The sequence below is a fragment of the Suncus etruscus genome, chromosome 20, assembly GCF_024139225.1.
Source record: "Suncus etruscus isolate mSunEtr1 chromosome 20, mSunEtr1.pri.cur, whole genome shotgun sequence".
Lineage (NCBI taxonomy): Eukaryota > Metazoa > Chordata > Mammalia > Eulipotyphla > Soricidae > Suncus > Suncus etruscus.
Window position 1 is genome coordinate 43320119 of NC_064867.1, and position 27367 is coordinate 43347485.

General features: G+C 43.5%; 1 protein-coding gene across 1 annotated transcript in view; it reads right to left on the minus strand.

Annotated features, from left to right (window-relative positions):
- Positions 1–931: 931 nt before the first annotated feature.
- CNTROB (centrobin, centriole duplication and spindle assembly protein) overlaps positions 932–27367 on the minus strand; it is a 28700-nt gene continuing 2264 nt past the window's right edge. Inside the window, exons 2-19 of the mRNA XM_049766198.1 lie at positions 27185–27269; positions 26756–26837; positions 25889–26045; positions 23509–23625; positions 23177–23293; positions 22872–22970; positions 19548–19784; positions 19085–19231; positions 12661–12794; positions 10090–10215; positions 9733–9895; positions 6031–6289; positions 3489–3625; positions 3170–3233; positions 2735–2905; positions 2433–2565; positions 1358–1430; positions 932–1111 (exon numbers count right to left, since the gene is read on the minus strand). Of these exons, the coding sequence (XP_049622155.1) occupies positions 983–1111; positions 1358–1430; positions 2433–2565; positions 2735–2905; positions 3170–3233; positions 3489–3625; positions 6031–6289; positions 9733–9895; positions 10090–10215; positions 12661–12794; positions 19085–19231; positions 19548–19784; positions 22872–22970; positions 23177–23293; positions 23509–23625; positions 25889–26045; positions 26756–26837; positions 27185–27269 (2430 nt within the window). The 3' untranslated portion in view covers positions 932–982. The remainder of the gene's footprint in view (positions 1112–1357; positions 1431–2432; positions 2566–2734; positions 2906–3169; positions 3234–3488; positions 3626–6030; positions 6290–9732; positions 9896–10089; positions 10216–12660; positions 12795–19084; positions 19232–19547; positions 19785–22871; positions 22971–23176; positions 23294–23508; positions 23626–25888; positions 26046–26755; positions 26838–27184; positions 27270–27367) is intronic.

Consider the following 27367-nt stretch of genomic DNA (forward strand, 5'->3'; position numbering starts at 1 on the left):
TGTCAAGAAAAATATAGGGCAAGTTGACTGATGGTGGCAGGTTTGACATCTGAGAGATAATGAGGCAACACTGTGTATTCATTTCACCAACTTTTAAAAATGGCATAAAACTATCTCCTACCAATGATGATGGGCTAGCACAGATAAGTTTGGTCAATTTAATTTTTGGTGCTTGAAGTGTGGCTGGCTGGATGGTCACCACCAAACTGTCCAGCAGAGAATGAGACAAACACTATCAAAGCAACAAAATCACCTGAACAGCCTCTAGAAGAGTCTGCCCAGCTTCTTATTTGTACAGCAGCTACTTTTCCCTGGATCCCAAAGTGTGGGCCATTGTTTACAAGTTAGTGAACACATATAAGAACAAAGGCAGAAATATTTACATAGCTGTGGACTAACAGTGATAAAGAAACAGCAAGTTCCTTTGAGGTCTAGCTTTGAAGTCAAGTAAGCTCCTATTCAGCTGTGGCAGGACTCTTCCTGTTTGCACTTTCTCAGTTCCTAGTGTCAAAATGAGGCTAAACTTGTTTGATCCAGGAGACATCTCCCAGCCTTCAGGGTTTTTATTAGTAGGACATTGAAGCATAAAATAGAAAGTCAAATATTTCCGTATGTGATTAATAATATAACCTTTTCCAGAAATTTTGGGATGTACGGAAAAGTACAAAGATGAAAAATACGGGTTTATCAATAATTCTACCAACCAGAGCTTTCCTCTTGAAACACTGAGCTTTAGTTCTAGAGCATTTTCTTTTAAAGAATTTTGTCATTTTTTAAACAGATATAAGAAACATATAACATAAAAAATGCACTCAAGTGTAACAAAGTAAAATTTCTTTACAAAGAAGTTTCCTATTTCCTAACAAACCTCCATTTTCTAAATCCCTAAATCAGAACCTCTGATACATATGACTGAACATTTGTTAAAATAATGATGGTGGTAGAAACAATAAAATTAAGTGAAGAGGAGAGGGTCATGGGCTTATCTCCAGATTCCCCCCCGACCCCTCATGCTACTAGGCGCAGGATGAGCACTTTTCTTCCGCGCTGAAGGTTTTTCTATCTTCGAAGCTGTAGTAGCAAGGCGACGAGGGAGAACTTGGGAGGGAATCTGAAAGAGGGGGAGAAAGAAAAGAAAAGGTTAGCACAGGAATCCCCCATCCCTTACCCTTCTGAGGAAAGGGACTGTGCAGAGAGGGGACAGAGTCGATCAGAAAAGGGCAATGACCAAGCTACAGAAAATGGAAACGGGAGCTGGAGGAGGTGGGAGAGCACATTCAGCAGTAGAGGCCTGGTGAGAGTCATTCCATTCCTCCCTCATCATCCCTGCTTGATTACTTTTCCCCCTTTTCCTCACCTCTTTCCGGGAGATTTCACCCAAGCGAGAGTCTGCGTTCCTTTTGGGGACATTTTCGCCACGACTCTCATTCCTGTCAGAGAAATCACAAAACGGGGATGAGAGAGTGTTCCTCCTACAGTTCCCCAACACTAGATTATCTCTCCAGGGGCCGGAGAGATAGCGTGGAGGTAAAGCGTTTGCCTTGCATGCAGAAGGATGGTGGTTCGAATCCCGGCATCTCATATGGTCCCCCGTGCCTGCCAGGAGTGATTTCTGAGTGCAGAACCAGGAGTAACCCCTGAGCGCTGCCGGGTGTGACCCACAAACAAACAAAAAAGAATATAACAACAAGGGGCTGGAGAGATAGCGCAGCGGTAAGGCGTTTGCCTTAGATGCAGAAGGACAGTGGTTCAAATCCCAGCATCCCATATGGTCCCCCGAGCCTGCCAGGAGCAATTTCTGAGCAACGAGCCAGGAGGAACCCCTGAGCACTGCTGGGTGTGACCCAAAAAGCCAAAAAGCCAAAAAAAAAAAAAAAAAAAAAAAGAACTATCCCCTAAGTTTAGAATAAGAACAAACAAGACAGACCCGGAGGCCAAATAAGAGGAAACAGTGTAATAATGGAATTAAAGGTATTCTAGATGGTCAAAGCCCAGAATTCTGAATTTGGAACTGCTGAACAGAGAGAAAAAAAAAATCTGGGGCCAGGAAAAAGCTCAAACTGGTAGAGCACAGGCCTAAAGGTGCAAGGAGGCTTTGAGTGTGACAGCTAACATGGCATAGTCTCTCTTCCCCTTCAGCTCCCAGGGAGCCCAGGTGGCCCACTAGAGTCAAGTCCATACGACAAAGCTCAGGATTGCTGGGAGAAGCCTACCCATAGGCACTGCTTGGAAAGGCTGCAGAGGAATTAGGAGGCAGAAGAGTGATGAGGGCACGCAACTCCAGTTCAAGACTCAGCATCATTTGGTTCAATACGCATTATGAGGTGCAGCCCTGGGGGAGCCCCAGTACTGCTGGGTGTGGCCTTGGTAACTGGTACTGTAGACTTCACTAGTGAACTTCTTCTGCCTCCCCTTCCCTCCCAGGTCCTCACCCGCTGTGTTCCAGCCTCTTCAGGTGAAGCAACAGATCCTCAGCGGGCAGCGCTCCCCAGCCCCGAGCCTGATACAGTCGTAACAGCTGGGACACCTCCATCAGCTGCCTGGGGACTGTGAGTTCGTCTCCACCTGAGAGAGACACGTCAGGAATGGTCATCACCCTGCGGTCCTGTTGCCATCCCTCACCCTGTATTTCCCATCTAAGAAATCACATCTAAGCATCTTGGAGGGACTTCAGTTCCAGGTACTGGCTCTACGCCTTCCCTTTATCTCTCTCTGTAAACCAAGAGCAGCTTACCTTTTTCTGGGGAGCCACCGCTGGGACCATTGCCTTGTGAACGGGCTGAGGGAAGTTCATGGACTCGGAAAAGACTAGATGCCATGGCTAAGGGTACTTTAGTTTTATGAACGGGAGGTGGAAGACGTGGTACTTGAGAGGTTTCCTCCCAAGACGGGACAGTCAGAGGACCTGGCAAAGAGAAAGAGATCCAGAGGGCCAAGATATGTAACTCAGCAGGAAAGGAGTTGCCTTGCAACAAAGTCCTAGGATCAGTCTATAGCAACAGCCCCCCAAAGAAGAGTCCCAGCAATGAAGAAATGGGGTAAAACTGCAATGACATAGCATAGCCTTCATTGTACTCTGTCATCCTTACCAGAAACTGAAAACCCCTCTGATAACCACCTTCCATCTTTTCTAGGATCAACCCTAACCTCCTTCAGAGTTGGCACTCACCAGGTTTGGGGGGCAACAGGTCAACAGAAGGGGTCTCATTGCTCTGCGGTGCTGTCTCCAGTAGCTGGGGGAACAAAATAGAAAGGTCCCCTGAGGACCAAGAAAGTGACTCAAGTATCTGAGGGAAGCCAGAGAGGGGAACTAAGGACTAAGGCAGGCTGATTCAATTGCAAAATAATTTTTGAAATCGAACTTTAGACTGGGAAAGTAAAAAGTTGCGATATTAGTACCAAAAGGGGGATAGCCAGAGTCCTAGGGCAGAAGAAGAGAAAGAGAAAGATAAAAGGAAAATAATGTGGACCTATGAACCCTCTCTTACCTGATGCAAAAAATTCTTGAGGCCCTCCAGTTGCGGAGGAGGGAGCAGCCCTTGCTTTAGTAAGCCATCCCTGTCAGATATAGGCTCCTCCTCGGGGAATGGCCGTTCTGCTGCATGATCAGAATGGAAGGCCCCAACTGCAGAGGAGAAGGCCCAGATGCAAAGGGAAACCGTGTGTGTGTGTGTGTGTGTGTGTGTGTGTGTGTGTGTGTGTGTGTGTTTGTCCAGATATAAAGTGCGTGCGTGCATGTGTGTGTGTGTGTGTGTCCAGATGTAAAGTGCAACCAAGTATATGTCATAGGGACTCACCAAATGCCCAGATCACAATGGAAGGCCCCAACTGCAAAGGAGAAGGCCCCAGATGTACAGTGAAACCGTGTGTCTCCAGATGTAAAGTGAAACTATGTATATGTTCTAGGGGACTCACCAAATGCCCAGCAGAAAACAGGTCTATTAACTACATAAGGAGGGCATCACAGCTAGAAGAAGATGAATATCAAAGTTTAAACGACTGGAGATTAAAGAATACTTCAGCTGTTTCCAATTTGGGGCTATTGTGACTAAAGCAATTACACACTGCTTTAGTTAGTAAAATAATAAGGGCCAATGACATGGTTAAAAAAAAATGCAGGGCCCGGAGAGATAGCATAGCGGCGTTTACCTTGCAAGCAGCCGATCCAGGACCAAAGGTGGTTGGTTCCAATCCCGGTGTCCCATGTGGTCCCCCGTGCCTGCCAGGAGCTATTTCTGAGCAGACAGCCAGGAGTAACCCCTGAGCAATGCCAGGTGTGGCCCAAAAACCAAAAAAAAAAAAAAAAAAAAAAGCAACACATGCTCTGCACGCAGAAGATGTGGTTCGATCCCCATTATCACATGAGCAGTAAGCCCAGGGTAGTCAAGTGTGGCACCAAAACTGAAAAATGAAAAGAAATAAAAGCAAGGCCATGACTTCATCTCTCCTGACAGCTGCATAATATTCCATTGTGTATATGTACCACAGTTTTTTTAGCCATTCGTCTGTCGAAGGGCATCTTGGTTGTTTCCAGAGTCTTGCTATGGTAAATAGTACTGCAATGAATATAAGTGTAAGGTAGGGGTTTTTGTATTGTATTTTTGTGTTCCGAGGGTATATTCCTAGAAGTGGTATAGCTGGATCGTATGGGAGCTCGATTTCCAGTTTTTGGAGGAATCTCCATTATCGCTTTCCAAAAAGGTTGAACTAGACGGCATTCCCACCAGCAGTGGATAAGAGTTCCTTTCTCTCCACATCACCACCAACACTGTTTATTCTCATTCTTTGTGATGTGTGCCATTGTGAAATAAGTCAGAGAGAGAGAGAAAAACACAGAATGGTCTCACTCATCTATGGGTTTTAAGAAAAATGAAAGACATTCTTGCAATAATAATTTTCAGACACAAAAGAGAAAAGAGCTGGAAGTTCCAGCTCACCTTAGGAAGCTCACCACAAAGAGTGATGAGTTTAGTTAGAGAAATAACTACATTTTGAACTATCCTAATAAAACCCAATATACTGAATGATCTAGGATTAATAAACTTGTCCTGGTCCCTTCACCAGAAATACCTTCATTCTTTTTATTATTATTATATCATTTTAATTTGTATTGTTTTTGTTGTGTTTTAGAGCCTACCTGGTGGTACTAAGGGCTTACTCATGGTTTTTGTGCTCAGGGACCACCCTGGTGGGCTGAGGGGACCATGTGGGATTGGGGATAAAACCTGAGTCAGACATGTGCAAGGCAAGCACTGTATCCACTGTACATTTATAATTTAAATTTTTTTAATTGTAGAAACATTTTTTATTTTCTGCAGCACCAGGGATCAAACTCAGAGATACAATAATGCCAAAGGATGTGCTCTCCCACAAAGTCATAACCCCAGCATGCCTCCCTTTAGTCCTAACTCAACTAGGGGTATATGTTTCCATCACTCATAGAATCCACATTCGCCCAAGTCAGAGCCAACTAAACTAGAAGACGCCTCCCCCAAAGTCAGTCCATTCAGGGAGTGTTTACTCACCCATTACACTGCCTTACTACAATCTAAACTGGACCTAAGGAACAGACACCAATGCTTCGCTAAGGTTTTCTAGAATCTTGGTAAGAGTCAATGTCATATCCAGTCAAACCCATTCAAGTCAAAATTATGAGAGCAAGAAGCAGAGTGAGAGAGAGAGAGAAAAGAGGATGAGCTGCCTCAGTTTCTCATTTCCTTTAGATCTCACTCCCTTGATTTTTGCTCTTGGGCCGCACCCCATGGTATTCAGGAGCGACTCCTGGCTTAATGCTGGAGGCCATGCCCCATGGTACCTGGGGGATCATGCAGTCCTGGGATCAACTCTCCCAGTAGGCTCCCTTGCCCTTTGAGCTATCTCACAGCCTCTCACGCCCTTTATTTGAACCAACTTGACTCTATTTCTGCTCCTCTCAAGTTATGGTAACTGACATCTGGGAAACAAAATGCTCAAGTTATAGAGAGTCATAAAACGTCAACTGTGGGATCCATAATAAGTTGTTCCATTTACCTGAGGATGGAGTGAGATCTGGCTTTGGTTCCAGGGGCTGGAAGGAATTCTGGCTCTGGAAAGAGGGACCAAGCAGAAGGCTAAGCTCTGAGGAGGAGTTACAGAGGACGGGCTGCACTCCAGGCTGTTCAATCCTTGCTTCCCGGCTCTGCTGCATTGCAGGCTTCAGGGCCACTGCTACCTGAGGCATGTTCCAGGTCCTCTTATCCCCCATTTCTGGTTCCTGAGGTCCAGGGCTGGAAGGGTTGGCAACAGAAACCTAGGCACAAGATTGAATCGAAGAGAAGAAACAAATATCAGTACATTTTAAGAGAAAAGACGAAGTATATGATATAATAAGATAACAAATTAGTTGAATTTCCTTAAAAAGGTAAATTTGGTAATTCATGCAGTTTCTTTCCAGAGTAAAATTTAACATTCAGATTTTATCTTTATGTTCCCACAGTTATATTTTCTGCTATATAAAACCAAATCCTGGGGCTGGAGAAAAACTCCAATATGTAATGCACTTGTCTTGTATGTAGACAGCTGGGTTTTGTTTCTGGTACCCCATATGGTCCCCCAAGCCTACCAGAAATAATTCCTGAGCACAGAGAGACGAGAAAGCCTTTAGCATAGCTGGCTGTATCCCCTGCCCCCCCCCCCAAAAAAAACAAAAAATAATAAAAAAAAATTCTGGGGCCAGAGAGATAGCATGGAGGTTAGGCATTTGGCTTTCATGCAGAAGGATGGTGGTTTGAATCCCGGCATCCCATATGATCCCCTGTGCCTGCCAGGGGCTATTTCTGAGCATAGAGCCAGGAGGAACCCCTGAGCGCTGCTGGGTGTGACCCAAAAAAAACAAACAAACAAACAAAAAAACAAAAAAAACAAATTCTGATAAATGCTTACATAATGAGAACATTTTGTATATATGCATTTATCTTGCTTCAGAGGAACTCTGCTCAACATAAAGAATAAATAAAATTAAATAATTTAATAACATAAATAAAAGTAAACAAAATATTTTTATTGTTATGGTGCTATATCCAGTGATGCTCAGGGTTTACAAAGAGAGAGTGGATCGAACCCAAAGCTCTATCACTTAAGTCACACTCTTTTTTTTTTTTTTTTTTTGGTATTTAGTTTTGGGGCTACACCTGGTGACGTTTAGGAGTTACTCCTGGCTACATGCTCAGAAATCGATTGGGGTTGGGGGACCATATGGGATGCCGGGGATCCAACCCAGATCCGTCCTGGCATGCAAGGCAAACGCCTTACTGCTGTGATATTGCTCCAGCCCCTTCTTCCTTTTTTAAAAAAGTTTGTTTTTTTGTTTGATTTTTGGGCTCAGAGATCAAACCTAGGTTGGATACCTGTAAGGCAATGGTCCTACCTGCTTACTTAACTATCACTTTGGTTCTCTTGAACCACATTTTGTTTGTTTGTTTTGGTTTTGGTTTTTGGGCCACACCTGGTGACACTCAGGGGTTACTCCTGGCTTTGCACTCAGAAATCGCTCCTGGCTTGGGGGACCATACGGGATGCCGAGGGATTGAACCGCATCCTCCGGCCCCTTGAGTCATATTCTTAACTTCTAATAGAAACCTTTCTTACGGGGAAAAATTATGTAGTAACATTTATTAAAAGTTCTATCTATGGAAATGGGGGAAAAAGTTCTGTCTAGTATATTACCAATTAATTTTGATAAAGAGACAAGAAAAATAAAGTGGAGCAAGAAAAGCATTTTCAGTAAGTGTTAGGAAAACTGATCAGCTACATGCAAAAAAGTTAATTCAGAACTCTCTTTAACGCTGTACAAAAGAGTCAAATCAAATGGATTAAAGACCTTGTTATCAGAACTAAAATCATAAAGGAAAACTTAGGTAGAACTCTCCCTGACATTGACGATAATGTATCTTCAGGGATAAAACACCTTTACCAAACAAATGGAAGCAAAAATTAGCAAATGAAAAAAAAGAAATAAGTAAATGGGACTACATCAAAAACTAAGACGTTTCTGCAACTCAAAGGAAATGTGACCAGGATACAAAGACTGCACACAATGGAAGAAACTATTTACCCAATTCTTACCTGATAAAAAATTAATACTAAGATATATAAGGTACTGGTAGAGCTTTTGGATCCAACCCCATTCAAACATGGGAAGAGATGAACGAAAACTTCCTCAAAAAAGAAACACAAATGCTCAAAAGGCACATGAAAAAATGCTCCACACCACTAATCATCAGGGAAATGAAAAGCAAGACAATAATGAAATATCATTTCACACCACAGAGACTGGCACACACCACAAAGAACAAGAAAAGGGAATGGAGTGATAGCACAGCGGGTAGGGCATTTGCTTTGCAATCGGCTGACCTGGGTTTGATCTCCAGCACTCCATATGGTTCTAAGCCAGCCAAAAGTAATTTCTGAGCACAGAGCCAGGAGTAACCTCTCTGAGTACCACTGTGTGTGGCCAAAAAACGAGACAACAAGAACAACTAGTGTTGGCATGGATGAGTGGGGAAAAGGGCTCTCATTCACTAAGGTGACAATGTCAACTGGTCCAGCCTTTTTGGAAAACAATGGTTAAATAAAAACTGTGTACAGGGGCCGGAATGACAGCACAGCAGTAGGGCATTTGCCTTGCATGTGGCTGCCCAGGACGGACCTGCGTTTGATTCCTGGCGTCCCATATGGTCCCCCAAGCCAGGAGCAATTTCTGAGCGAATAGCAAGAGTAACTTCTAAGCATCACCGGGTGTGGCCCAAAAAGAAAAACAAAGGAAAAACACTGTGTACAGAGGGTAGAGCAGGGAGGGCATTTTCTTTGCATGCAGTCAACCTGGATGGGTTCAATCCTAGCATGCCAGGAGTAACTCCTGAGCATCACTAGGTGTGTCCCAACCCCCTCCCCCAAAAAACATTGCCACCCCAGAGCATCACTGGAGCAGCCCTGGAGCCCTCCTGTCCCCAAGCATTGCTTCGATGGCCTGGATAATCCAGACTGCAGGGCCTGAGCAGGTTCGCATCCTTGGGCCCTCACAGTGGCAGGAGACCCACTGGGAATGGCCTCCCCCAGGTCACCTAAGAGCAGTAATTGGGAGACGCCCTCCCTGCTGTACTCCCTCCAAAAATAAGCAGTAGGAGAGGCATATAAACAAATTTAGGGATAAGACTCTCCGCCCTGTTCTAGGTCAGACATGACAGAAGTTTTTTTGTCCTTTAAAATCATCATTAATTCATTAATGGTTTGTCCTTTAGCAAAAATTATATTCGTCACCTCACAGCTGAAGAGGAGAGTAAAGCCCTATGCAGTGGGGCCACTTTGCATGAGCTACGGGTGTGAAATAGAGATTTCTTTGGTGAAGAGACAGAGACAGTTACTCTTTGATAACATTCACAGATTTTTTTTTTCCTCCCTAATGTGGATTATAAGAATTGAATTTACGGGGCTGGAGTGATAGCAGAGTGGGTAGGGCATTTGCCTTGCATGCAGCCAACTTGAATTTAACCCCTGGCATCCCATATGGTCCCCTGAACCGGCCAGGAGTAATTTCTGAACACGGAGCCAGAAGTGACCCCTGAGTGCTGCCAGGGTGTAGCACAAATCCAAAACCAAAGAACTTAAAACTTCCCTTGGGAGGGAGCCAAACTTCCTGGGGTGTGACCCATCTGAACCCTACTCTGAACAGCTCAGTCCAAGGGAGATGTGTACCGGGGGGTTGGGAGGTAGAACAGCCGAGCTCAGCAGCTGGTTTGCTTCCTCCCAGTGGGTCTGCAGCATGGTTTGGAGTCGCTCCACCAGGTCCACCCGCTGCTCCTCCAGTTGCTGGTGCCCACTCTGAAGCTCCCGGACTCTTGCCTGCTCCCGGGCCAGTCTGAAGAAAAGATGCAAGAGGTGAGACGAGGCCAGAGGAAAGCAGCCTTGGAAACCAAGAGGACCCAGAATGGAATAAACCGAAACATGGAATTCTGAAATCAACGATCAATTTAGACGCAGATCCACCCAAGTCCTCGTTTGGAATCTACCACAGAAAATGATCTACGACCGAGCAATACCTGGACCCAGTACCTGAGCTCATAGTCCTGTAGCACCTGCTGCTGGCGCTCTTCTCGTTCTGCCATCTCCATCTTGAACTGAGCCAGCTGTGTCGCTAGTTCCTGCTGGTGCTGTCCACTTAGGTCCTGCAGCTGCTTCCTGAGGACGGAGATGAGAAAAAAAGGACGGAACTGAAAAAAGGGACAAGAGAACTTAAGTGGGGAGAATCAAGGTGGTATTCTTGTTGGAGTTAGCCATCGACGTGACAGGTGGGGCCAGAATAAGGCTGATCCAGCCAGAAGTGGGAACTTGAGAGTAGGATTAGTAGAGAAGTGATTCATTGAAAAAGTGTTTCCAGGAGCCAGAGAGATGGCTCAATGAGCTGAGTGTGGATTTTGCATCTTGGAAAACAGGTTCGACCTCCGACATTTCATGATTTCCTGAGCTCTTGGAGGAATTGGTTTCACCCTAATCTGGATGATTTTTCTTTGCATGTGCTTGTCCCACCTGTGTGGGAAAAACCTCTGGATTGGCCCCCCAACCCATACCTGTTCTCCATTCATGAGGGATTGTCCAACTCTTCCCTCTTAAGACCTCGGGTCACAGAGACTTCAACCGATTTTTGTCTCTGTCTGCTGATGCCCTTTTGCCAGCTTGCGATTAGCTTGTGGTGGAAGTTCCTGAACCTATTTTGACTCCCTAACCTGGTGTGGATTATTTCCTGTGCTGGCATTGTTTCTTGGGGTATGAGGCCTCCTCTATATTTAGCAACACCAAAAGGGACCCAGCACCCAGCACAGACTCAAGAATAATCCTTGAGTATCGCCAAGTGTGACCAACAAAATTCCAGATCTGAGCAACAGCACAAGAGTCAGGGCAAAAGCTTGCAAGTGCAGCCTAGCATCATAGATCCCGAGGACTGCCTGACACCCTAGTCCCAAGCATTCCTTCATTCTTAGGCCCTATATCGAGTCATCTAGACTACTTGGCCAAATATCATGGGTAACAATTCCCAGGTCCTTGAGTACTGGTTAAGAGACCCTCTACTCCTTCCTAGCAAAAATGTGCTTCCAGAGCCAGGGAACTAACTCAAAGGGGTGGAATAGATTGACTCTGAATTTGATACCAATAATTTGTGACTCCAAGTACAGCTGGATGTAGCCCTGGTAGCCCCAAGAACTGACAAAAGTGCCACCCCAAATAAGTTTAAAAACAAATAAAGCCTTTTCAGGAAAAATGGTTGGACAAATGGATTGCAAAATGGGACTAGGACCTCAATCCCCAGGGAGGCTAGGGAGATAATGCACATCACTAATCGTTGTGTGCCCATTCCTGGAGCCCATCCTAGTTCCCAGCGCTCTGAGGAAACTGATATAAATAATATACCTGTTTCTATAAGTTACTGATTAAAGATGTCAGCCATTGCCAGCTAGATAGACTCATTTTATTCTCAAAAGAGATATAAGCCAGCCTTGAAAGACCATGGGTGAACCAGTCTCAGAGCTGAAATCAGGGTCACTCTTGGCTTGGGAGGAGAGGTGGGCCAAGTTCCCACCCTGCCAAAGCATTGATACTTGCACCCACAACCCACAATCACCGCCAAGCCAATGGCCCACTGCTTTACTACTGATCTCTATAGAGACACCTAACTGACAAAAATTCCAGGTATGGTGGTATTTGGACTGAAATTCCCAGGGCATTGTTGGGAGTGAGCTTGGGTAGCATCTCCCCAGTTTCCTTCATTTTTTTCTGGCAGCCATAGCTATACCACATATCTGCCATTGTGTCAACCACATAACTTGGAATTCCTGGAACTTGAGACATGTCCAAATTTTTCAATACTGACAACCCAGTAGGAGAACCAAATTAGAAGTCCAAGTAGCATAAATGCCACCTATGGTCAATGAACAAAACCAATTACCCCTTCAGATAATGACTTAAAGACTCCATTACGACATAATAATTTTTCACAATTTTGCTGTAGTTTTTTAAATTTTTATTACCACTTAGTTGTAAACAAGCCATATAAAGTGAATTACTTTGTGCCTGGCAACAGGGCAGGCTTGTGGATAAGTGGTAACCTGAGGACAGTGGTAGAACAAATTTTACACTGGTAGTGGGTTTGATGTTAGAACATGGAATGACAGAAACAACTGTGTGGACCATGGTTTTTAATATATATATATATATATATATATATATATATATATATATTTTTTTTTTTTTTTTTTTTTGGTTTTTGGGCCACACCCAGTGACGCTCAGGGGTTACTCCTGGCTATGCGCTCAGAAGTCACTCCTGGCTTGGGGGACCATATGGGATGCCGGGCGGATCGAACCACGGTCCGTCCTATGCTAGTGCTTGCAAGGCAGACACCTTACCTCTAGCGCCACCTTCCCAGCCCCACAAAAAATATTTTTAAAGATACTTATTAAATTTCCATACATGATGGAAGTATCAGGTACACTGTGCATCTTTCCTTCCTTAGATCCTTGACAGGTTTCAACCTTGATAGGCTAACAGGGTTCAGTGTAAAGGAATCCAAGAAACTCTGGACAGGGCACTAACCATCCCTACTGCTGGGGAGAAGCATGGAGGAAGTACCTGTGATGCTCCCTGAGGGAAGCTGCCTGACGCACGCTACTCTCCTGGGCCTGTGCCAACCGCTCTGTCACCTGCTGTTCCAGCTGCACAGCCAGCTCTGACTCCATTTGGATTCTCTGGCTTTCATACCGGGCCTAGGCATGAAGGAAGGAGAAAACAGCTCAGCTCATATTGAGTTTAGAAGATGATGAAGGATATAAAATCCACAAACAGGTTAACTGATCCACCGTCTCCCTCCAATGCCTAAGAAAGGAAGAAACAAGAACTTTCCTACAAGGAGGGAAAGAGGTTCCCTTTATTAAACCAGGAGCTACGCCTACCTCATATGAGTATAAAGCAAACTACCTTCGACAAAACAAATAGCTTTGTCTTAACTAGCAGACAGGTAGAACAAGTAAACCTGTTCTGTATGTCTGAGATAACAGAGTCTTCCTAGAAATTCAGGACTCATTCAACAAATGTCAGTGTTCTACTCCTTGAGTCATCAGGCAAGTAAGTGCTGTCTCCTTTTTTGTTTATTCCTTCTTCAATTCACTATATATATAATTTTGGGGTAAGACCTGACAATCTAAGGGATTATCCTAGATCTGCACTCAAAAATCACTCCTGGCAGTGCTCTGGGAACCGCATGGGATACCTGGGATCAAACCCAGGTCAGGCTTATGAAAGTGTCTTACCCACTATATCTCCTGTCCCCTGATTTCTATTTTTATGGTTTAAAAAATTTCTAAATCTTGGGGCTGGAGCAATAGCACACCAGTAGGGTGTTTGCCTTGCATGAGGCTGACCCAAGACAGACTGAGTTCGATCCCAGGTGTCCCATATGGCGCCCCAGGCCAGGAGCGATTTCTGAGCATCACCGGCTGTGGCTCAAACACCAAAAAATATATGTATATTTTGGGGGATGGGGAAAAATATATACATATGTATATTTTAAATTAAAAATAAAATCTAATAGTAATTATTTCTCTATCTTTAACCTATATGATTTCACCGTCAAATCCTCATCCCAAAACCAAAATTTTCCCATATTCTTCTATGTGACTCTCCTTATTTTCAGTTGACTACTCTTTCTATTCACTCCTAAACATGAAAAGTTACCTGTCCGTGGTCTTCTTGTGCATATGTTCACCATACACCATTCTGTTCATTGTTTGGTAAACAGTCATTGAAATATTATATAATATTTAGAAATTATGTACAAAGGGGCTGGAGTGATAGCACAGTGGGTAGGGCATTTGCCTTGTAGGCTGCTGATCCGGGTTTGATCCCCTGTATTCCGTATGGTCCCCTGGCCTGCCAGGAGTGATGTTTTAGTGCAGATCCAGGATAATCCCTTAGATTGCCAGGTGTGGCCCCAAAATTAAAAAATATATATAAACAACTTGAAGAAGGAATTATGTACAAAGAGACAGTAGAGTGGGTAGGGTGCCTGCCTTACATATGGCTGGTCCAGATTCAATCCTTGGCTTCCCATAGGTCTCCCAAGTCTGCCAGGAGCAATTCCTGAGTGCAGAGCCAGGAGTAGCCCCTGAGCACCACAAGGTCTAAGCCATCAAAACAACAACAACAACAAAACAACAACAGAAAGCAAATGCACTTCTGTGTGCACTGACATGGATAATTGACTGATGTGTTATAACAAAAAAATGATGGCTCAGAAAATGACTTTATATAAATGTACATTTTGCATGCAGAAGATCCAGGTTCTACCCAAAGCGCCACATGGTCCTCCAGTGCTGCAGAGAGAGAGACATCCTTGAGAACATAGCTGGGAGTAGACCACGAGCAATGCCAGGCATGACCCAATCAAAAAATAAGAAAGCCAACAACAGAGAGCATCACAATAACTAGAGGCATGAGCCCTCAATGTCACAACAGCAACAAAAAATGAAGTGCGGGAAAGGAAAAAAAAGTTGCAGCAAATGCAGAATATGCTTGCTTTTATTTTTTTATTAAGTACCAACCCATATAGGAAAAGATTAACAAAAAACACATGTCAAGTGTCTTTTGATAACACTTTTTACTCCCATGCCATGTGAACTCACTTTACAGATAAATTTTATCATAAATAAAAAAAAATTGGATCGTGGCTCCTTTTTTTTGTTTATTTGTTCTTTGTTTTTGGGTCACACCCGGCAGCGCTGAGGGGTCACTCCTGGCTCTACACTCAGAAATCACCCCCGGCAGGCTCAGGGGACCATATGGGATGCCGGGATTCTAACTACCGATCTTCTGAATGCAAGGCAAACACCTTTCCTCCATGCTATCTCTCTGGCCCCGTGGCTCCTTTCACTTTGATATCTCAGCAGGCAAACTTTGATCATCTAAGTACAGTTTTGTGATTTCTAAAGCAGTCACTAAACAAAGAGGAACTGAGTTTATGATTTTATAGCAGCTGGAGATCTTCTTGGCAGAAAAGCAGCCCAGCTCCTCTAGCAAGCTCAAAAAAAAAAAAAAAATTAACAGATGCCCACTCTTCCCAGCATTATAATCTGGTCCAAGCTGCTACCTCTGGGGCATTCTCAAAATGACAGGCACAGCATGCCCAACACCCTCTGACAAAAAGGCACAGTTTATCAAACTGCCAAGCCATCAACTCTGTTTTAGATCTATAGGTCCAGCCTCGGGACAACTCAAAATTTCATACTAGTGTCAGACCTGTAGTATCACAGGAAATCTGATGGGAAAGTTACATAGAAATCAAGCTCAGGAAGCCTCACCAGTAACAGAGCTCAAGTAGCACAAAGAACAACGCAGTAAATCCTTAGATAATGATCTTACTAACACTATGGAGAGACACAATTATTTTCAATTGACCCTTATTTATCTGAGTTTTGCCTTTGTGTTATAATGCACAATGTGAAGTGAATTTGTTTGTGCCTACAAGAGGGCAGGCAAAGGTGGTAGGTGGGAAGTTGGGGACACAGTGGGTGGAAATGTCACACCGGTGGTGGGATTGGTGCTTTAACAGTTAATGCCTGAAACAACTATTATGAACAATTTGGTAAATCACAGTATTATGATAAAATTTATTTAAAAAAAATAGTTGAGTAAAAAGAAGAATGAAAAAAAAAGTGATTCTAAAAGATGAGTAGGGAATTATGAACAATTAAATAGATAAAGTAAAATTCAGGCTGGAATGATAGTGCGGCGGCATGGCGTTTGCCTTGCATGAGGTCGAAACTGGGTTCAATCCCCAGCGTCCCATATGGTCCCCCCAAGCCAGGAGCAATTTCTGAGCGCAGAGCAAGGAGTAATCCCTGAGCATCACTGGGTGTGATCCCCCCCCCCAAAAAAAAAACAAAGTAAAATGTATAGAAATAGGTTCAACTATGAATGACTTTACAGAATTTAATTATTCAGCAAAAGACAAAGAGATGAAAGTAAAAAGAGTAGAAAATGTTTCGGGTGTGATCCAAAAACAAAAAACAAAAACACAAAAAACAAACAAACAAACAAAAAGAAAATGTTTGACTAACAAGACATTTTTCAACAAAGAAGTCTATAGTCTCGGGCCCGGAGAGATAGCACAGCGGTGTTTGTCTTGCAAGCAGCCGATCCAGGACCAAAGGTGGTTGGTTTGAATCCCGGTGTCCCATATGGTCCCCCGTGCCTGCCAGGAGCTATTTCTGAGCAAACAGCCAGGAGTAACCCCTGAGCACCACTGGGTGTGGCCCAAAAACAAAACAAAAAAAAAAGAAGTCTATAGTCTCACTCATTTGTAGGATTTAAGAAAATCAAGACATAGCAAGGTCATAATAATACCCAGAGACAATGGACAAAGGTCAGAGGTCCAGCCCAGGTTTTGTAGATAGCTCATGACAAAGAATGGTGAGTATAGTTGGAGTGAGAAGGGCCTTCTAGGACAATGATAGATGGAGCTGATCGCTCTAGACAAGAACTGAGAACTGAGTACTGATGAAAAAAGAAGAGAGAGAGAGAGAGAGAGAGAGAGAGAGAGAGAGAGAGAGAGAGAGAGAGAGAGAGAGAGAGAGAGGGAGGGAGGGAGGGAGAGAGAGAGGGAGGGGGGCAAGTTGCCTGTCCTAGAACAAGGGGGAGGGAGAAAAATAGGAGAGATCAGTGATGGGAAAGGTACAGGGTGCACCGGTGAGAAATGATATACACTGTATGAATGAACTCCAACAATGAACAATCCTGTAACCAAGGTGCTTAAATAATTAAAATTTTTTTAAAAAGGAGCCTATAGTTATATTAATTCTAAGCAAAAATAAACTCAGTGGCAAATGCACTGTAAGAGATTTCATAAGGATAAAGCATTCCTTTATAAGGAAGATACACCAATTATAAAATTATAAAATTTATATGCATGAGGCAGAGCGGCAGTACAGTGGGTAGAGTGCTTGGCTTACATACAGCCGACCTAGATTCAATCCCTGGGACCCCATATGATTCCCCCTAGCCCACTAGGAGTTATTCCTGACTGCAGCCCAGGTAGTTCCTTGGTGAGCAGAGAGAGGGGATGTTGTGAGGCAAGCAGCAAAGTTGCCAGATAAGCCTGAATAAATGGACTTGTGGGAGAGGCCATGCCGAAGGCAGGCAGCTGCTTAGTTAGTGGGTCCATTATAATCTCTCACCCACAAAAACTCCAGAGACCTCTCTGGCAGCGGGGAAGACTGATAGTGACAAAGGAAAGCACCTTGAGACTACAAGTAAAAAGACAAAAGGACTTGGAGATAAATTCCACAGAAACAGCCAAAGAATTGCTGGATCCCAGAGAGCCAGGAAGACAATCTGCTATGAATAAGCAACAATTGAAGACATCATTAGCTGAAAAGCTCTCAGAGCTGAGAATGCATGTACCCATATCCTGGATGCCTGAAGAGTTATCAGCTAAAAGAGATTCAAGTAAAAACACCCCAAGGCTCATCCTAATCACAATGATGAAAAACACAAATGTGGAATACTGAAAGCAGCAAGATTAAACAAATAATTACATACAAAGGCACATCCTTAAGATTTATAGCACATTATCAAAGGCAAATCTCCAGGCATGAAGACAGTGGTAGGATATAGTGAAAAAACTCAATGAATTTCTCACCAAGAATACTTTACCTAGGGGGCTGAAATGATAGCACAGCAGGTAGGAAGTTTGCCTTGCACACAGCCAACCCAGGTTTGATCCCTGGCATTCCAGATGATTCCCCCAAACACCACCAGGAAAAATATCTGCGCACAGAGCCACGAGCAACCCCTAAGCTCTGAAGGGTGTGACCAAAAAATACCAAAAATTTTTTTTTTTTTTTTTTTTTTGGTTTTTGGGCCACACCCGGTAACGCTCAGGGGTTACTCCTGGCTATGTGCTCAGAAGTTGCTCCTGGCTTGGGGGACCATATGGGACACCGGGGGATCGAACCGCGGTCCGTCCAAGGCTAGCGCAGGCAAGGCAGGCACCTTACCTTTAGCGCCACCGCCCGGCCCACCAAAAAATTTTTTAAATAAATAAAAATAAAAGAATACTTTACCCAGTCAAACTCTCATATAGATTTGAAGAAATTATAAACAACTTTATAGATAAACAATAGCTCAACAAACTCGAAACCACCCTTAAGAGAAGAACTAAGGGGGCTACTTTAAGATAAGATACAACACAAACACACCAAACTTCTACCGAAAGATAGTATGGATAAAGAAACTGTGGTACATATACTTAATGGAATACTATACAGCTGTGAGGGAAAGATGATGGAGCCCAAGGGAAAATAATTTTAAAAAAGAACATATACAGAAAACAGAAAAGTGTTATTTGTGCCTTTATCAGTAATGTTTCTGGAAAGGGGAGTGTCACACTCATAAGTGCTGAGGGGTTACTCCTGTCTCTCTGCTTGGGATTTTAAAAATGCCAACGATCAAACTCAGGCCTTCTGTATACAAAGCATGTGCTCAGCCTGTTGAACTAAGCTCCCTGGATTCATCAATAATTTTTTGTTTGTTTCTTTGTCTTTGTTTTTGGGTCACACCTGGCAGCGCTCAAGGGCTACTCCTGGCTATGTGCTCAGAAATCGCCCCCAGCAGGCTCAGGGGACTATATGAGATGCCAGGATTCGAACCAATGTCCTTCTGCATGCAAGGCAAATGCCCTACCACTGTGCTCTCTCTCCAGCCCCCATCAGTAATTATTTTAAGAGTAAATGTTACTCCAAACCTACTTCTCAGAAAAGAAAACCTCAAGAATTATGTTTTCTCGGGCCCGGAGAGATAGCACAGCGGTGTTTGCCTTGCAAGCAGCCGATCCAGGACCAAAGGCGGTTGGTTCGAATCCCGGTGTCCCATATGGTCCCCCATGCCTGCCAGGAGCTATTTCTGAGCAGATAGCCAGGAGTAACGCCTGAGCGCCGCGGGGTGTGGCCCAAAAACCAAAAACAAACAAACAAACAAAAAAAAAAGAATTATGTTTTCTCACCTGCACCAAACTCATTTCCAGCTGCAGGGAATCCCTCTCTCGACGGGCTGTGTCCAGCTCCCCTTCCAATCGCCGCACCTCAGACTGAGCCAACACCAATTGTTGCTGTGCCTCTCGGGTTGTCTGGGTCTCCCGTTGGATGGTGTCCTAAGTAAGTAAAGTCAAATAATCACAAATATTATTTCCTATGTCCTGGTTGCCTCTATTCTCCAAATTATCCTCTCAAACCCAAAAACTTCCATCACATTTGTTCTCTTTCCTCATATCTGTTTCATCTTGTTCTTTGGCTTTCCATATATTTGATGCCACCACACCCTCCTGTTGCTCCTATGCTTTCATTCCTTTCTCACACATGATTTTTCACTCTCCACCCCGGTCCCTTCACCCTGAATTCTGACATCTATCGATCCTATCCTTAAATTTTTTGTCCTTTTGTTCCCTATTTTCTAACTTCCACTTTTACCTTTTCCCTCTCCAACTGAGCTTGGTATTCCTCTTGCAGTGTCTGGTAGCGTTCCTTAAGCTGTTGTTCTTGCTGGGCCCAAGTCTGCCGTTCTTGTTCTAGAGTAACCTGAAGTGTCTCTAACTGCCGATGCTCACTGACTTGTCCTGCCCGAGCCTCATCTCGTTCTTCCTGCAAGGCCTGGGATCGCTGTTGCTCTAGTTCCAAGCTCAGAGTTAGCGCTTGCCTTTCTTCTTCCTAGAGTCACAAGAAAAGATTAAGTCCTTAGTATGCCCTTAAAAGAACCTATCTCCTCATTTGCCTTGAAGTTGACAGGAGTAATTCCTGCCATTGGGTATGACCCCAAAACAAACAAAAAAAAAAAGAAAAGAAAAAGAAAAAAAGAAAAGAAAAAAGAAAAAAATCACAAAGAAAGGGAGAGAAAGAAACTTAATAAACCAAATTAGAAATGAAAAGGGAGAGATCACTACAGATACTACAGAGATGCAAAGGGTAATCAGAGACTACTTTAAGAAACTCTATGCTACAAAACAGGAGAACCTAGAAGAAATGGATTAGTTCTTGGACTCTTATAATCTTCCACAGTTGAACCGGGATGATCTAGCATATTTAAACAAACCCAGCACTATTGAAAAAAATAAAATGGTAATCAAAAGTCTTCCCAAAAACAAAAGTCCAGGATCGGATGGATTCACTAAAGAGTTCTTTCAAACCTTCCAAGAGGGCCTATTAACAATACTCTTCAGGCTCTTTCAGAAATTAAAGAAACAAAAATACAACCAAACTGTTTTTATGAAACTAACATCACCCTGATACCAAAAGCAGACAGAAATGCTGTAAAAAAGGAAAGAAAGAAAACTACAGACCAATATCCCTGAAGAACACAGATGAAAAGATCGTCAACAAAATCCTAGCAAATAGGACCCAAAGCCTCATCAAGAAGGTCATACACCATGAGCAAGTAGGTTCCATTCCAGAGATGCAAGAATGGTTTAACATATGCAAATTAATCAACGTAATATCCATATCAACAAAAGAAAAAATAAAAACCATATGATCATATCAGCTGATCAGAGAAAGCATTTGATAAGGTCCAATACCTTCCATGATAAAAACTCAACAAGATGGAAATGGAAGGAACTTTTCTCAATATAGTCAAGGTCATTTACACAAGTCCATGGCAAGTATTAAACTCAATGGAGAAAAACTAAAAGCCTTTCTGCTAAAATCTGGTACAAGACAAGGCTTCCCCCTGTCACACTCCTATTTAAAATAGAACTGAAAGTACTTGCCATAGCAATTAGGTAAGAAAAAGATATCAAGTGTATCCAGATAGGAAAGGAAGAGGCCAAACTTTGTTTGCTGATGTCATGATACTATATTTAGAATACCCTAAAAACTACCAAAAAGCTTCTAGAAACAATAGATTCATATAGCAAAGTGGCAGGCTACAAAATTAATATGCAAAAATCAATGATCTTCTTATACACAAATAATGGTAGAGAAGAAATAGACATTAAAAAACAATCCCATTCACATTAGTAACCCAGAAACTCAAATATCTTGGAGTCAACTTAACTAAAAAGGTGAAGGACCTATACTAAAGAGGTGAAGGACCTATACAAACACTTTCAAGAAATAAAAGAGGACACAAGGAAATGGAGACACATACCCTATTTGTGGATTGGGAGGATTAACATCATTAAAATGGCAATATTCCCCAAAGCATTGTATAGATTCAATGCAATTCCTCTATGGATACACAGGACATTCTTTAAAAAAAATAGATCAAACACTCCTGAAATTTATTTGGAACAATAAACACCCACAAGTAGCTAAAGCAACCCTGAGGAAAAAGAAGATGGGAGGCATCACTTTCCCCAACTTTAAATTGTACTACAAAGCAATAAATATTAAAACAGCATGGTATTGGAAGGACAGACCCCAGATCAACGGAATAGACTTGAGTATTCAGAGAATGTTCCTCAGACATACAATTCATCTTTGATAAAGGGGCAAGAAATGCAAAATGGGGGCCTGAGCGGTGGTACAAGCAGTAGGGCGTTTGCCTTGCATGTGCTAACCTAGGACAGACCACGGTTCGATCCCCCAGCATCCCATATAGTCCCCCAAGCCAGGAGCGATTTCTGAGTGCATAGCTAGGAGTAATCCCTGAACTGTCACCGGTGTGGCTGAAAAAAAAAAAGCAAAATGGAGCAAGGAAAGCCTCTTCAACAAGTGGTGTTGGGAGAACTGGTCAGCCACATGCAAAAAAGCGAACTAGGACCTCCATCTAACACCATGCACAAAGATCAAATCCAAATGGATTAAAAACCTTGATATCAGACCCTGAGCCATAAGGCATATAGAAGAACACATAGGTAAAACACTTTATGACATTGACACTAAAGGCATCTTCAAAGAGGAAGCACCACTGTCCAAACCAGTGGAAGCAAAGGAAAACAGATGAAACTACATTAAACTGAGCAGCTTCTGTACTTCAAAGGAAACAGTGACTAAGATACAAAGGCCATCCATGAAATAGGAGAAACTATTCACCCAATATCCATCAGATAAGGGGCTAACATTTAAAATATACAAGGTACTGACAGAACTTATCAAGAAAAAAAAAACCGGGCCCGGAGAGATAGCACAGCGGTGTTTGCCTTGCAAGCAGCCGATCCAGGACCAAAGGTGCTTGGTTCGAATCCCGGTGTCCCATATGGTCCCCTGAGCCTGCCAGGAGCTATTTCTGAGCAGACAGCCAGGAGTAACCCCTGAGCACCGCCGGGTGTGACCCAAAAAACCAAAAAAAAAACGAAAAAAAAAACCATCTCACCCCATCAAAAACTGGTGAGAAGAAATAAACAGACACTTCCTCAAAGAAGAAATACAGATGGCCAAAAGGCACATGAATAAGTGTTCCACATCACTATTCACCAGGGAGATGCGAATCAAAACAACGAGTAAACTGGTGAAGGGGGGTGTACTTTTTATAGTCATAAAAAAACTCAACTATAAATATATTTGTAACCATTGTGTTTAAATAAAGATATTATAAAATAATTAATAAATTATTTTACAAAGTATATTAAAAATAATTCCCTAGGTGATTCGAATGAGAATATAATTTTTGGTGTTTTGAAATTACTTGGTGGCCAAGCCCCCCAAGACCCTCCCCTTTTTTAAAGTATCTTGTAGGGAACACACAGGGGAACAAGACCCTGGTACAATTCAATTTATAAACTCTCTCCACAAAAAAACCCATAGCCCAAAGATGTAACAAACAACGCCAGAAAAATTAACCCAGCCCAGCAGTCTCACCAGTGTCTCTTTCTCCCTTCGCTGTAGTCTTGCACCTTCCTGCTCACGACTCAGGGACTCCAGGGCCTCAGAAAGACTTTGTTCTAAGCTGGTTACTGTCTTTGAGGGATAGGAAGACAAAGGTGAGAGGACATGAGGAAAATTCCTCTCTACTATATTTCAAAAGCATTCATAAGGCCATTGTTAAAAATAAAAGTTAAATGACTGGGAAGACTATATGATGTGGGGACAGTTGGGAAGACAAATTTGATAGCAGAAATAAACCAGTAAAAGGATAAGGAATAGAGAGGACCCAGGTTGCCCACCTCCTGCTGCTTGCTTCTCATGAGTTCAGCGGACTGGCGTTCCTCCTGGAGTCCCCGAAGCACCTCGGTCCGCTCAGCTTCATGTCTGTTCCAGCCTTCCACTACTCGGGCCAAAGTCTTCGGAGAGAAATGTCAGGTGGAATTTAAAATTAACTTTATGTCCCCTTCCCTCTGCCCACAGGGGCAGGTTCACCCGTCATCTCCAGTTAGTCAGTAAACCCTTGTTCCTAGTATGGACAAAGAAATAATGGTTGGCCAACTCCTATATATTAATCTTTTGTGCCTGCCACCATGAAGAGACTAACCTACATTCCATTCTTATACCCTGGTACCTTGTCCAGTTGTTCAATCATAATATCTTTCTTGCGGTCAGCAGTCACAGCCACAGCTAACTGTTGCTGGAGCTCGAGCACTCGGGTCTGTAGACTCTGGATATGGCGTTCACAATGCTGGGAAAAAGAGAGCAGGTATTGAGACCTTTAGTATGATCAAAGCACCAACTTTTCAGCTCCTCTAGAAAACAGGCTGGAGAGAGGGAGATAGGTTGCAAGAAAAGAACAGGTTTAGGGCTAGAGCAATATAGTACAGTAGGTAGGGTGATTGCTTTGCATGTAGCCAAACTGGGTTTGATCCTGGTACCACATATGGTCCCCTAGACCGTCTCAGGAGTGACCACTGAGCAGAGAGCCAGGAGTAAGCCTTGAGAACTAGTGGGTGTGGCCCAAAAAGACAAAAGAGAGAGGGTGGGGGGACAGGTGCAGAAAAGAATAATCAGGGGGCCGGAGCAGTTGCATAAGCAGTAGGGTGTCTGTCTTGCATGCATTAATCTAGGACGGACTGTGGTTCGATCCCCTGGTGTCCCATGTGGTACTCCAAGCCAGGAACAATTTCTGAGTACATATCCAGGAGTAACCCGAGCATCACTGGCTGTGCACCCCCCCCCCCAAAAGAAAAAGAATCAGGAATTCTTTTTTTCTTCTTTTTTTGATTTTTGGGTCACACCTGGCGGCGCTCAGGGGTTCCTCCTGGCTCTACACTCAGAAATCGCTCCTGGCAGGTTTGGGGGACCATATGGGATGCTGGGATTCGAACCACCGTCCTTCTGCATGCAAGGCAAACACCTTGCCTCCATGCTATCTCTCCGGCCCCAAATCAGGAATTCCTAAGTAGGAACCCTGATGCTCAAGAACTTTCTACCTTCTCAGGAAATAAAGACTTAGCTTCCATAGCTTCTATTAATCTTCATTTTCCTAGATATCCAGAGAAAAAAACTGCTAAAAATTTTGGTAGGAATTACAGTGACTGTACAGTGGGGTAAGGTGTTTGCCTCAAAAACAGCCAACCCAGTTCAATCCCTGGCATTGCATATGGTCCTCTGAAAATCACCAGGATTAATTTTTTTTGTTGTTTTTTTTTTTGTCTTTGGGTCACACCCAGTAGCGCTCAGGGGTTCCTCCTGGCTCTATGCTCAGAAATTGCTCCTGGCAGGCTCGGGGGACCATATGGGATGCTGGAATTCGAACCACCATCCTTCTGTGTCTAAGGCAAATGCCTAACCACTGTGCTATCTCTCTGGCCCCCTGGATTAATTTTTAAGTGCAGGGCCAGGAGTAATCCTTGAGCACTGCCAGATGTGGCCCAAAAGGAAAAAAAAAATTGGCAGAAGTGTTCCAGCATACACTGAAAAGAAAAGTTGCTTTCACTCTTGATAAATTTATTGGGTAACAAACATCAAAGACAAAATTACAAGGCAGTTTAAAGCAGAATAAAACCAATGATTTTAACTTTCCTTCTAACTTGTCCTTCTCTGCCCCTTCAAACATTCAAGACAAAGGCTTATATTACTAGCAGCTATAAAACTTTTGATGAACCATAAAATGTGATTGTTTATTGACCAAACACTTACTGGTGTTTTATCACTTGATGTATTCTATTCTAAACTTTAGAAAGAAAGTATTAAACAGGGGGCTGGAGAGATAGCATGGAGGTAAGGCGTTTGCCTTTCATGCAAGAGGTCATCGGTTCGAATCCCAGCGTCCCATATGGTCCCCCGTGCCTGCCAGGAGCAATTTCTGAGCATGGAGCCAGGAGTAAACCCTGAGCACTGCCGGGTGTGACCCAAAAACCACAAAAAAAAAAAAAAAAAAGAAAGTATTAAACAGATAGGGTTAGATTTTAGAGAGGAGAAATAAAAAATATGCAACAATAAATTATATAAATGAAATGACTGAGAACAACATCTGTAAGGGAGGTATGTTATTTTAGATTGGATAGTGAGGATGACCTCCCTGAAGACTCTTTTGAACTATGTCTCAGCCTAGCACTCTATGCAGTACTTAACCCTCAGTCCTCTTCTTTGGAGAGGAAGGGTCACCCCAAGAGATGCTAGGGACTAAATCCAAAGGATTCCACAGGAAAAGCCTGTACCCCAATCTTTAAGCAATCTTCCTTGGCCAAACCCCAATCCTTCAGGTCTCACTCTTATTTCTTCTTTTTGGGTTTGCTTGTGTTGGGGGTATACTGTGCTCAGAGCTTAGTTCTGGCTCTAAGCTTAGCATCCTGGCAGTGCATGGGGGACCATATGTGTTATTAGGGATCAACCTAAATTGGCTCTGTGTAAGGCAAGTGCCTTACCTGCTGTACTAGCTCTCCAGGCCCTCAGCCTTTCTAATTTTGGAGGCTTTCGAAAGGAAGTCTTCGTTTGTAGCTTACCTTGCGACGAGTATGCTCTGAGTCGAGTGCATCTCTCAGGCCCTGAAAATCTGGAGGATTGAGTGGGGGCCCTGATCGAAGGCTGGTGTAGCGGGGAAACAGCTCCTCCAAGGCTTGGGCTGAGCTGGATGGAGATAATTCTTGCAGAGGCCGGATGCTAACCAAATCAGGTACAAAACATTAGGGTTGGGAAAGCTTTTAGATCCCCTAGTCCAAATGTGCGATTTTACAAATGAGGAAACCGAAACCCCAAATGGGCAAAATGTATGCCCTATATATGTCATAAAACTGAGTAGTGGCAGGGATACAAATAGCACATAGGTTGATGATTCACCCCCATTTGCTTCCCCAGCAGTAAGTCTCAGCAGAACAAGCTAACTAGAGGTCGGAAGAAAGTCAAGAACTAGGCAGCAGATGTCTGTGTATCCAAAGGATTAAAAGATAGAAGATTTAAAAGAGAAAAGGAAAATAAAGATGGAATAAAAAATAGTGAAAGTAAAGTAATCAGGGAGAAGGCTCAAAGGACTGGACATGTGCCTCGTGTGAGGCCTAATATGATAACTGGCATTTGTTTCTCCTTCCTCTCGCCCCATCCTGCTTCCAGCAGCACAAGGTATGGCCCTGGTGACCCCCAACACTGTTGGACCTGACCTCATTACCTGGCTCAAGTATGAACCAACTTGGTAGGTCAGGTGTTGTCCAGGTCCCCTGAACAGTGCTTGGGAAGCTCTCTTCCCTATAAGAATTATTGAAACTTCAATGACAAGTGCCTTGGGTCATTAAGTGGTACAAAAAGCAATAAAAGGGAAAACTCAAAACACTTTTGTATTAAGCAAGCAAGTTAGGAGAACCCCAGCAAGAACTCACTTGAGTAAGGTGGCTGTGCTGTCACTCTCAAAAGAGTCCTCTTCCCGTCTTTCTGTAACTGCACCTGTGGTAAGGGGGATCCCTGTAGGCAGCCAGAGGGACCCCAAAAACAGGTCAGATAAGGCTAGGGACTGGAATCATGTGAAGAAGAGAGACAAGAGACTTTGCTTCTTTGTTTTATTTTTGATTTGGGATGCCAGGGATTGAACCCTGGGCCTCACACATACAAGGTATATAATCTAACATTCCCAACCCCAAGGGCTTTCCATTCTACCTTACCTACTCCTATGGCCCCTCTCCCAACGACCCTTTCTCCTGAAATCTCATCTCAAAGGTCCAGTATTGCTCCCAGAATGTATACATTATTCTTTCCACGTTCTCCTAACCCTGAAATCTAGGTTCTCTTTTCTAGAAAAGGGGTTTACTCACGATAGACTGGATCGCGCGAGGTTTGGAGCATGCTCTGGAGTTGACCCCGAACACTTTCCATCTCAAAGATATGTTTGGAACCATCCTGGGGGGGGAAAAGCAACACAGAAGATCAGAGAGCAATCCCTGCGCTTACCAGGATTATGCCCTGAACACTTCCAGGTGTGGCCCTAATATTCAGCC